The sequence below is a fragment of the Oncorhynchus clarkii genome, chromosome 2, assembly GCF_045791955.1.
Source record: "Oncorhynchus clarkii lewisi isolate Uvic-CL-2024 chromosome 2, UVic_Ocla_1.0, whole genome shotgun sequence".
NCBI lineage: Eukaryota > Metazoa > Chordata > Actinopteri > Salmoniformes > Salmonidae > Oncorhynchus > Oncorhynchus clarkii.
The window spans coordinates 65828057-65840557 of record NC_092148.1 but is presented as its reverse complement, the minus strand read 5'-3'; the positions used below and the strand labels follow the sequence as shown (position 1 = coordinate 65840557).

Sequence of the window (12501 nt, the reverse complement as noted above, 5' to 3'; positions counted from 1 at the left end):
TGAATGTTTTTATTTTGAAAAAGACACTCCTGACAATTTAATGTTGTAACTGTGCTGTTTAAGAACTTGTACTATACTGTACTTGTACTGTTAATGTCAGAAAAGCTGCTAGCTTAGAGCTAGCTCCGGTTAGCTATTAGCTAGTTCGAGATCGCTTTTGACAGCTCCGGTCAGTTGGTTGCTAGCGTCGGTTAGCACTATGCTAGCATGTTCAGTAATTTTTCAATAATTTGCATGAATGTCATTTGCAATAGCCTTGTCTTTCTATTAGCCCTTCTGACACTGGGTGACTGTATTTTGAGAATGGGTATAAAGTCACTTCTAATGAGTTATACCAGTCTTTAAAAAGGCTTTCATGCTTAGTCTCCTATAGGGCTATAGTGGACAACAGTCAACTGCAGAATTATAACCTACTGTAAACAGGTGAATAAAAGTTAAGAGTAAATGTGTTTGGGGGATAAATGTAAAGAATTTTAGGATGTGAATTGGATTGGAATGTAATATTCTTGATGTATTTTTTTATATGTTTATGAAATGATATGTCAGGGATTAGGAGACAAATGAAATACACATTTTTTTAAAATCAAATAAAACATTGAAATACACTGAAAAGACAGAAAAAGATCATTTGCGCTTGAGAGAATGTTGAATAAAATAATTGAGAGAACCTTTGAAAGAGAAGCCACATTCTCCTGTTTCATAATTTATCCTGTGTTACAGGAACTATCATCTGCAGCACCAGTCCCAAAACTGAGACCTTTAACATCAGCACTCCTACTCTGAGAGGCTAGTGGATGGTTTGACTTGTGTAGATTCCAGTTAGAGAGATGTTACCCACCTATTCTACTGCATATGGTTACAAGCAGCTCTCCCACAGTTTTAGAGTCATCCACCATGATAGTTTTAACTGCCCCATCCAGCATCTTGATCTTCTGGGGCCTCTGTTTCTTTTTGTACTCCAAGACATCCTTAGAAACAAGGAAAGAGGGGAATGATATGCAGTCCTTTGATTGAATGTTTGATGGGACTCTGCCCTGTGTTCTATGATTGGGCTTTACCCCGTTCCGGAGCATGTAGTAATCCAGAGTTCTCCCAGACTCCAGCCAGATTCCTTTTCTGGGATCATCATCAGAGAGAAACAGGCCATAATCAGAGGCTGAAACAGATAGCAGAGAACGTGTTAGGGTAACATTTAGTAATGGGAACAATTGCTTGATTGAATGTTTAAACGGCAAAAGCCAACTAAGTGAACACATGTTGACAAGACAATGCTATTTAACTGCATCTCATGTAGTTACTGTTTATGATACATAGGATGCCTCTTCTTCTGATCTCATTGACATTCACATGAATAATCCATGTTATGACATTCAGTTGGGAAAGAAGGGTAATTATGTCTGCCATCAGACCCTCTAGCCTAGCTGATATGAATCTGTCCTAAAGCCTAATGAGAGCTCAGCTTAAAGAGCCTCTCCAGCATGCCTAGCTAACACCACAGAGAGCCTCTCCAACCTGCCTAACTAACACCTCCCCCAGGGAAGAATAGCACCCACAGACCCAGATTGAATCAGCTTCCTCAGACAGAGCGCATCGACTGTTCTGAAACTGTTTTCTGTCTGTCTGTAGTCAGAAAGCAATGCTGTGGGTGACATCGATTTTTTATCTCCTGCTTAAAAAGCTCAAGACCAGACCAGACAAGACCAAACAAGACCAGACAAGACCAGACCAGACCGACAAAACTGGAGATCAGGCACTCTAATGCCTTGTTTGACAATTGCATTACAATGACACTGGAGTATTTAGTACAGAGTGATGTAAAATAAAGAGTAATTGCGTAGTTTTTGTATTTCAATTTTCTTAGTGAAAGTGATCCTTATGCTTGTGAAACGTTCTGACATTACCCATTAACAGTAGCTTTCCCCAATCTCTCACCTTGGCCAGTCTGGGCTTCCGGAACCCTCTCCCTGATGATCCTACAAGCATCATATACAGGAGTGCAGGGCTCAAACTGCATGGTCTTCACCACATTGCACTGGCGGACACAGATCTTCAGTGAAAGGGCCACCATCTTGATTGGTGGTGTATTGGCGTCGCCAACCTACACACCTGAAAAAAACAAAACGGATCAGTTCAGATATAACTCTGAGTTAGTCAAGGAAATGTGTATAAAATGGACACTGGATATATACAGTACCAGTCAAAAGTTTGGATAAACCTACTTATTCAAGAGTTTTTCTTTCTTTTTACAAATTTCTACATTGTAGAATAATAGTGAAGACATTAAAACTATGAAATAACACTTATGGAATCATGTAGTAACCAAAAAAGTGTTAAACAAATCTAAATATATTTTAGATTCTTCAAAATTGTCACCCTTTTCCTTGATGACAGATTTGCATATTCTTGGCATTCTCTCAACCAGCTTCACCTGGAATGCTTTTCCAACAGTCTTGAAGGAGTTCCCACATATGCTGAGCACTTGTTGGCTGCTTTTCCTTCACTCTGTAGTCCAACTCATCCCAAACCATCTCAATTGGGTTGAGGTCAGGTGATTGTGGAGGCCAGGTCATCTGATGCAGCACTCCATCACTCTCCTTTTTGGTCAAATAGCTCTTACACAGCCTGGAGGTGTGTTGGGTCATTGTCTTGTTGAAGAACAAATGATAATCCCACTAAGCCCAAACCAGATAGGATGGTGTATTGCTGCAGAATGCTGTGGTAGCCATGCTGGTTAAGTATGCCTTGATTTCTGAATAAATCGCAGACAGTGTCACCAGCAAAGCACCGCACACCATCACACCACCTCCTCCATGCTTCACGATGGGAAATACACATGCAAAGATCATCCGTTCACCTACTCTGCATCTCACAAAGACATGGAGTTTGGAACCAAAAATCTCACATTTGTCTCAATGCACAAAACGACAGATTTCCACCGATCTAATGTTCATTGCTTGTGTTTCTTGGTCAAAGCAAGTCTCTTCTTCTTATTGGTGTCCTTTAGTAGTGGTTTCTTTGCAGCAATTTGACCATGAAGGCCTGTCTCCCTCTGAACAGTTGATGTTGAGATGTGTCTGTTACTTGAACTCTGTGAAGCATTTATTTGGGCTGCAATTTCTGAGGCTGGTAACTCTGATAAACTTATCCTCTGCAGCAGAGGTAACTCTGGGTCTTCCTTTCCTGTGGTGGTCCTCATGAGAGCCAGTTTCATCATAGCGCTTGATGGTTTTTGTAACTACACTTGAAGAATCTTTCAAAGTTCTTTCCGTATTGACTGACCTTCATGTCTTAAAGTAATGATGGACTGTCATTTATCTTTGCTTATTTGAGCTGTTCTTGCCATAAAAAATAAAATAAATAGAAAATATATATAAACTTGGTATTTTACCAAATAGGGTTATATCTTCTACCTGAATGATGACATTATAGAGTATCATCATTATTTGCCCTCTCCCCCTACAAGCAGACATCGGAGTCAAACCAGTGGGTGTTATGCCATCCGTTTAAGGCCAAACCGATTGAAATGCACTGTAGTTCTTATTCCTACTTGAGAAAACATGCAGGAAAAAAACACAAATGACACCATTTATTAGATGTATATCTTCCTTAGCCAGGAGTTAAAACTGTTCACAATGGATCTCTCAAACAATTATGTTTTTGTTCAGAATATAGTTAATTAATATTTTCCTTTACCCAGTGCACTGTCAAATCCAGATGACAAGAACATTTTCAGTCAACCCTAAATGTTCTCATGTTATACAGGGCAACACTGTATTATGGATAATGAGTTGACATTCTGTGTTCCTCTTAATGACAAAGGTCATATAGAAGCTGTGCTTGTGAATAAACAAATTGACTCCATTTAGTGTCCACATATAGCCATGAAAAAATGCTTCCCCATACTTTGGAGGTGTGTTCCATATAATTGTTCTGTGAGTCATTTCAGAGAAAAGGGAGAGAAAAAATATTTCCAATGACAGGGTTGTGAATTATGTCCCCCCTGACTAGCAGTCTTTCATAGTAGTGACTCTCTCCTACTCCTGCAGCCCCCCTGACTAGCAGTCTGTCATAGTATTGACTCTCTCCTACTCCTGCAGCCCCCCTGCGAGCCTCTTCTCTACTGATAGTCCATCAGCACAAAGAGGTAGAGGTAATGGCTCTGCATAGGACCTACTCCATACAGCCTGCACAGGAGTCCTACAACAATTTTGGTTATTCCTTGTTAGACAGGCTGCAGAATGCTCAGCTAACCCCGCCCCCCCCCCCCCCCCCCTACGCACACACACACACACACACACACACACACACACACACACACACAGGACTGAGGGTGCAGTAGAGTATAGCTGTGTGGGGATAATCAAAAGTGAAAGCAGGAACTGTGTAGACATTCCATTGGGACCTTGGTATATATACACCTAGCAGGGGTAGGAAGCACAAAGCTCTGTCTACATTTGCCGCCGATATGGATTGGTGATGGCACCCATCGTAACAAATATTCTTTATAGAATCAAATAAATACATCATGCATGAAAAATGATACCATTCCTGTTGTAGGCAATACAGAGAGTGAGAGCAAGAGAAACAGCTCAGGAGCAGCCACATGAGGAAACCCGGGAGGATAATCACTACTATGGAGCAGAGCTAGTAGGAGGTAGCAGTAGCAGCAGCAGCAGCAGCAGAGCGAGAACCCATTTCTCAGAGTTCCTCTCCTCTCTCTCCTCTGGTAAACACTCAATAGCAGCAAGCTTCTCATTAGCTCTGCTTTCAGGCTGACACCGAACCATTTCTAAGCAGAGAGGACACAGTATAGACAGCAGATCGCAACCAGAGATATATCAACATACAGAATGAATGGGCTTCTACTGTATCCCTGCAACATGATGCTTCAAAGTGGACTTAAAATAGTATTACCAGCCCCCTGTCCTCTCTTATACCATTACCAGGGCTTTCTCTTCTCCATCCACAGGGCTTCTAGTATTAAGTTAGGTTAGTTTAGTACTCAACACATTAGAGATCTGCAAAGAGAAGGAAAGTGTCTAAGAGCAGCTGGGAGGGCAGTGTAAACATGGACAATTTAATAAGAGCTGAAGTCAGGAGCCATCTGGAAGGGATACAGTATGTGTCACATGATTTGTTGTAATAACAATAGCAGAGAGGAGAGCTCATGAGGACACCCAGGCACTGTCTGCAACTCAGCCTGGTGGACCATTACAGCACCAGTCAAATATTTAGACAAAAGGGACTCCCGATCACAGCCAGTTGTGATACAGCCCGGGATCGAACCAGGGTCTACAGTGACACCTCTAGCACTGAGATGCAGACACCTCTAGCACTGAGATGGGAGCCCTGACATGTTGGCCTGACATGATCCTTTCATTGGAGCTTGTTTGATCATAGCATATCAATACGTTTTGTGGAATTGGGACATCCCCAACATACTGCCACAATGCAGTTCAAGTATTTGGTGGCTTTAAGACTAATAACAGAATAGTAAACTGCATGAAATATTTTTTCATGCCCAATCAAAATTAAAGTCAGACTATAGGTAAATGGGAAGATCGCTGTGGCCATGACTTCAAGCTGTTTTATTATACACACTTACAGCTAGCTAGCTGCTTGATGGCTTAAAAGAGGATATATAAAGTCAAATGATAACATACAGTACTGATGAACCCTCTCAAATGTGTTCAAAACCAATTAGACTAGCTGCACAAATGTGCAGTGATTATGAATATACTAATAAAATAACCCACTAGGCGCACACTGGTTGACTCAACGTTGTTTCCACAACATTTTAATGAAATCCATTGAAATAGACGTTGAATTGATGTCTGTGCCCAGTGGGAAGCTAGTGGAGTTGTCACACATGCAGCTATCGAAAATGTATGAGAATGTTTGCTCAATACAAAGTAACAACCAATTGATTGCAGCATTACAACAGAAATTGAGTAGTCAAGTGGAAGGGGAGAAGGTAGGGAACTTATGTCTGCCCTATATTAAACATAAAAATAGGCAGAATATTTTCTTGCATACAGTAAATAAAGAAATGTACCAGTTCCATTTGTTAACTGGCACGCTTTCTGCGCTAAACTATGTAGAATATTGGCCTGTTGGAAACTACAACTCCCTACTAAAATCGCACAGTTCGTTCTTGGTCTGATTTACCTCTAGAGAAACTGCGCAATGTGCACATTAAGCTCACAGAAAACCCCTGAACTAAATGGAATTAAAATAATTTAACCGATGTCGGTCAACTGGTTGTTTAAAAAAAAGTTAAATAACAGACATTTTGGTTAATCGCTCAGCACTAGACCAAAATAACCTGACCTACACCTGCTCTTTCCATGACAGACTGACCAGGTGAAAGCCCGTATTGATGCACTCAGTACACACACCATAATAAAACATTTTAGGTTTACAATCAAATGAGGCAGAAACCTCTCAATTCCATTCTTTATTCTAGCAACACCAAAATCTAGACTAAATTCTGTATTCTTGCAACACCCTTATTAGGCTACATAGACAAACAAAACACCCATCCCAATCACCTTAACAAGGTCATGGTAGAGAAAAGACAAACAGAATCTTAAAATGGCAGACACAAACCATTTGAATAGGATAATAAACATGTAATTTCTTAACAACGCTCATCCTCTATTAGCAAATAAGAATACAAAAACAATACGAGTTCAAGATTTAAAAGCATTTATCTGGCTTTACGAAAATAATCAACCCTCTCGGCAGCAGCACTAGTTGTAAATGGTACAACTAGAGCCATATCAGGATCAAAGGTGGATTAGTGTACCAGCTCCATATCCCAGCCTAGTCATTGTTAAGATGAGGATTTTAACAAGCTCTAATAAGATTTAAAACATCCTCAGACCTCAAACTAACGGTCTTGTCTAAGAACATGCAAATACCTAAACTGTACATTAATCTCAAATTCATTGAATAGTCATTTGAAAAAAGTGAATTTTTTACATTTTATTTTTACACTAGCCTAATCATTATGATTGTTAATTAAACTAATATGTCCCTGGCATGCTGAAGTGGCAGGAGCATAAATCCATCATCAGCATTTCTCTGAAAGGCTGGGAGATTGAAGGATGAAAGGTTCCATGTACTGAGGAGAACATGCTGATGAATGCTTTCCTTGGGTTCCTTTCTCTCATCTCTCCACCCGTGCTCTAAATTAGCCCCCCATTTTTTATTCCCCTCTGATTAAAAGACAGGTCAATCTGCTGCAGTCCCAGGGCATGTCTCCTGGGATCAACTCTAGGCAGAGAGGGGGGGGGGGGGGTCTCTATCTCTCTCTCTCGCTATCTCCGTCTCTGATGCTTAGCGAAGTGATGCTTCGGTGCACTATAAGAGATTGTGCAAACGTCAACAGAAGATCTATTGTTGGTCATCTCATAAAACATGACAATCTCTATGGGATATCCCTCACGTTCTGGTCTGTAGCATTACCTATATTAGGTTTGAACAACATGGGGCTAATAACTCCCTGGAAGCTGCAGTCACATCCACTAAAGACGACTTGATATACTGAAACAAAATATAAAGGCAACATGCAATTTTATGAGGAAATCAGTCAATTGAAATAAATGCAATGGGTCCTAATCTATGGATTTCACATGACCTCGGCAGGGGCACCCACTTGGGAGCCAGGCCCACCCACTGGGAGCCAGGCACAGCCAATCAGAATGAGTTTTTCCACACAAAAAGTATTTATTATTGACAGAAATACTCCTCAGTTTCATGAGCTGTCCGGGTGGCTAGTCTCAGACGATCCCGCAGGTGAAGAAGGCGGATGTGAAGGTCCTGGGCTGGTGTGGTTACACATGGTCTGCAGTTGTGAGGCCAGTTGGACATACTGCCAAACTCTCTAAAACGACACGGCTTATGATTGAGACATCTGTGGCATTGGGTTATGTGACAAAACTGCACATTTTAGCGTGGCCTTTTATTGTCCACAGCCAAGGCACACCTGTGTAATGATCATGCCATTTAATCAGCTTCTTGATATGCCAGACCTGTCAGGTGGATGTATTATATTGGCAAAGGAGAAATGCTCACTAACAGGGATGAAAACAAATTTGTGCACAAAATTTGAGAGAAAGACTTTTTGTGCATATGGAACATTTCTTGGATCTTTTATTTCAGCTCATGGGTCCAACATGTTGTGTTTATATTTGTGTTCAATATATATTACATCCAGACCTGATTAAATCCATATCATACCAACACCAACTCTCAAGAGCAAATAATATTCAAGCCCCATGACTATGACACAACCTACCACAAACATTTGAACTTAACTATGGCAGAAAGTCAAGGTCAGGTGTGTTCATTTCCTCTGATTTCAAGGCCGGTAGCCTTATCAATTTGAGTGTAACACATCTAAAATTGGAAGAGAGTGTAGGTGTGAAGAACAGCCTGGTAGGAGAGGCATTAATCCACAATCATAAATACAGTACATCCACAGATAAGGGCCAGATTTATCCTCAGAACATGCAGAAGCAAATTATGACTCATATCTTTAAAAGGTCCAAACGTTTTAATCTCAACATCAGATCATTTCTGGGTAACAATGTACCATACAGTGATTTTTTTTCAATTAAAAAAGTCAAAAAGAAACAAAAATCACTTTTTAGCTACAGTTGAAGTCGGAAGTTTACATACACCTTAGCCAAATACAGTCATGGCCAAAAGTTGAGAATGACACAAATATTAATTTTCATAAAGTCTTCTGCCTCAGTTTGTATGATGGCAATTTGCATATACTCCAGAATGTTATGAAGAGTGATCAGATGAATTGCAAAGTCCCTCTTTGCCATGCAAATGAACTGAATACCCCAAAAACATTTCCACTGTATTTCAGCCCTGCCACAAAAGGATCAGCTGACATCATGTCAGTGATTCTTTCGTAAACACAGGTGTGAGTGTTGACGAAGACAAGGCTGGAGATCACTCTGTCATGCTGATTGAGTTCGAAAAACAGACTGGAAGCTTCAAATGGAGGGTGGTGCTTGGAATCATTGTTCTTCCTCTGTCAACCATGGTTACCTCCAAGGAAACACGTGCCGTCATCATTGATTTGCACAAAAAGGGCTTCACAGGCAAGGATATTGCTGCCAGTAAGATTGCACATAAATCAACCTTTTATCGGATCATCGAGAACTTCAAGGAGAGCGGTTCAATTGTTGTGAAGAAGGCTTCAGGGCGCCCAAGAAAGTCCAGCAAGCGCCAGGACAGTCTCCCAAAGTTGATTTAGCTGCAGAATCGGGGCACCACCAGTACAGAGCTTGCTCATGAATGGCAGCAGGCAGGTGTGAGTGATTCTACACGCACAGTGAGGCGAAGACTTTGAGGATGGCCTGATGTCAAGAAGGGCAGCAAAGAAGCCACTCCAGGAAAAACATCAGGGACAGACTGATATTCTGCAAAAGGTACAGGGATTGGACTTCTGGGACTGGGGTAAAGTCATTTTCTCTGATGAATCCCCTTTCCGATTGTTTGGGGCATCTGGAAAAAAGCTTGTCTGGAGAAGACAAGGTGAGCGCTGCCATCAGTCCTGTGTCATGCCAACAATAAAGCATCCTGAGACCATTCATGTGTGGGGTTGCTACTCAGCCAAGAGAGTGGGCTCACACACAATTTTGCCTAAGAACACAGCCATGAATAAAGAATGGTACCAACACATCCTCCGAGAGCAACTTCTCCAAACCATCCAGAAACAGTTTGGTGACGAACAGTGGCTTTTCCAGCATGATGGCGCACCTTGCCATAAGGCAAATATGATAACTAAGTGGCTCAGGGAACAAAACATCGATATTTGGGTCCATGGGCAGGAAACTCCCCAGACCTTAATCCCATTGAGAACTTGTGATCAATCCTCCACAAATAAAAACCCACAAATTCTGATAAACTCCAAGCTTTGATTATGCAAGAATGGGCTGCCATCAGTCAGGATGTGGCCAAGAAGTTAAGAAGGGTGGATTTCAGAGGTCTTCAAAAAGAAGGGACAACACTGCAAATATTTACTCTGCATCAACTTCATGTAATTGTCAATAAAAGCCTTTGACACTTATGAAATACTTACTTACTTCAATACTTCAGTATTCCATAGTAACATCTGACAAAAATATCTAAAGACACTGAAGCAGCAAACTTTAAGAGGTACTGAGTTTGAAGGTAGGTCTTGAAATACCTCCACAGGTACACCTCCAATTGACTCAAATGGTGTCAATTAGCCTATCAGACGCTTCTAAAGCCAAGACATAATTTTCTGGAATTTTCCAAGCTGTTTAAAGGCAGTCAAGATAGTGTTTGTAAACCCACTGGAATTGTGATACAGCAAATTCTAAGTGAAATAATATGTCTGTAAACAATTGTTGTAAAATTGACTTTTTAGTAGATGTTAGGACATCGGTTAGTAGATGTCCTATCCGACTTGGCAAAACTATAGTTTGTTAATAGGAAATTTGTGAAGGGGTTGAAAAATTTGTTTTAATAAATCCAACCAAAGTGTATGTAAACTTCAGACTTAAACTGTAAGTGCAATTTTGTTAGGACTGTCTGGGAGTGGTCTGAGAGGGGAGGGGAAAACTGAAAACTAGATGTTATTGGCAGAGAAGTTTGGAACTAACTCTCTTTCTTAATGGTCTATTAACAAATTTACCATCTGGTGATATCACCAGGCAGGCCAAAGCTCCATCTCACCAAAATAGTCTGAAATTTTAGGCAATCTTTTTAAATAGCTCTTACACTAAAAGTGCATTATCGTAATTCTCACAGTATTAATCCAACCTCAGTGTGGAAAAATCTAGTTTTTGATGGCACTAGGCCTTTAACTGGGGGGCGGCAGGGTAGCCTAGTGGTTAGAGCATTGGACTTGTAACCGAAAGGTTGCAAGTTCAAATCCCAGAGCTGACAAGGTACAAAATCTGTCGTTCTGCCCCTGAACAGGCAGTTAACCCACTGTTCCTAGGCCGTCATTGAAAATAAGAATTTGTTCTTAACTGACTTGCCTAGTAAAATAAAGGTAAAATAAAATAAAAACTACATTGGGTTCTGAATATCAAACGAGACAGGAGTTACTTCACTCTGTCAGATGAATCCACATCCACAGATGGTTTTGGAACCAAAAATACTTTTCGTATGAATAGGATGGATAGGAGAGCAAATCTGTAGTAGTAAACATACTGTAATCACACGCTTATCTGTTTCACTATTATCTATTCATACAAACATGCTACACATAAGACTCAAGCAATTGCACACAGAAGGCAATGGCAAAATCAAACACAATACCTTCCTAATAGTCTTTGCATATCAAGACAAGATGTCCTTGTTTAACCTACTTCCTTTTTCAAAACACTTAGCCATAGTTTGGCCTATTTGTGTGCTGAACTAAATACAACCACCATGATTAACCATTAATCTGAGGCCTTCACTCTAATTTTGTGATGAAACTAATTGAAACTCTTCCAATAATAATACATCTTCAGACTGGCCTTGTGTCCATGAACAATGAACCATGTTTGGCCTTCTCTACAGAAAATGCATTGCACAAAATCTAATTCAGTACAAGGATTTTGTAAGGTCATCAGTAGCGGCTTTGAAAGTACAGCATAAATGGAATAAAATATGGTTTTGGTTGTGGAGGCCCACTGTACTATAAATAAGGCCAACGGTTCAGCAACCAGCAACATTAAACCATCAGGGACTTCACCATTTGACCCCTGCATACAGGAAATATGTCTCCAACAGTAACGAGGATCAGTCTGTTGTGTCTCCACTGACCCTGACTCAGAGAGGATGTAGGCTTTCCTCTGTCATTTGAAGGTACAGATGCTGACAGAAATGGTCAATCTTGCCCTTGTCGCAGTGGGGAGGGAGAAAGCAGCTCCTTTTACTCTAGCTAAAAATACCCAGCAAAGTAGAACGTCCTCCAGCAATGCTTCACACGGATCCTCTGAGATACATGCAATAAATAGACCCCTGTCTCCCAGAGCATTTAAGTGGAAACCGCTCAGCCATTTGGTTGAGCTAATATGATGGTTTACCTCTACAAAACCTCCATTGATACTCAAATCGGGTCAAAAATCTTTATTCCTAAATCTTGAGGATAAATCCTTAGATTAAACCAACATAACACACAGTATCAGAGGATTTTGTAAGTAAAACAGAGTCAATCCTCTACAATCATTATGTTGGTGGTTCTAAAATGATACTTGCTCCACTTACACTACTTTCAAAGGAGCACAGCTTATTAGTGGAAATAATTGTAGAACATTCAAGGGATTTATAATATACTATGTAATGTCTAAAAAATCCTAGAGGGAATAGATCTGGCACTCAGATGATACAGTATACATTGTAAGACATGAAGAATCAGCTTGTGACTATGCAGGATGAGCTACTAGAGGATAAGAGAAGAGAGCAGAGCAGCACTCCATCCCAATAGCTGCAGTCACTGACTGGGTTGCACTCCTA

The 12501-nt window shown here is 40.6% G+C and overlaps 1 protein-coding gene across 1 annotated transcript in view; it reads right to left on the bottom strand.

Moving 5' to 3' along the window:
• LOC139372011 (talin 2b) overlaps positions 1–12501 on the bottom strand; it is a 124941-nt gene that overhangs the window by 100485 nt on the left and 11955 nt on the right. The window contains exons 2-4 of the mRNA XM_071111977.1: positions 1933–2106; positions 1059–1156; positions 839–968 (exon numbers count right to left, since the gene is read on the bottom strand). Coding sequence (XP_070968078.1) covers positions 839–968; positions 1059–1156; positions 1933–2068 — 364 coding nt within the window. The 5' untranslated portion in view covers positions 2069–2106. The remainder of the gene's footprint in view (positions 1–838; positions 969–1058; positions 1157–1932; positions 2107–12501) is intronic.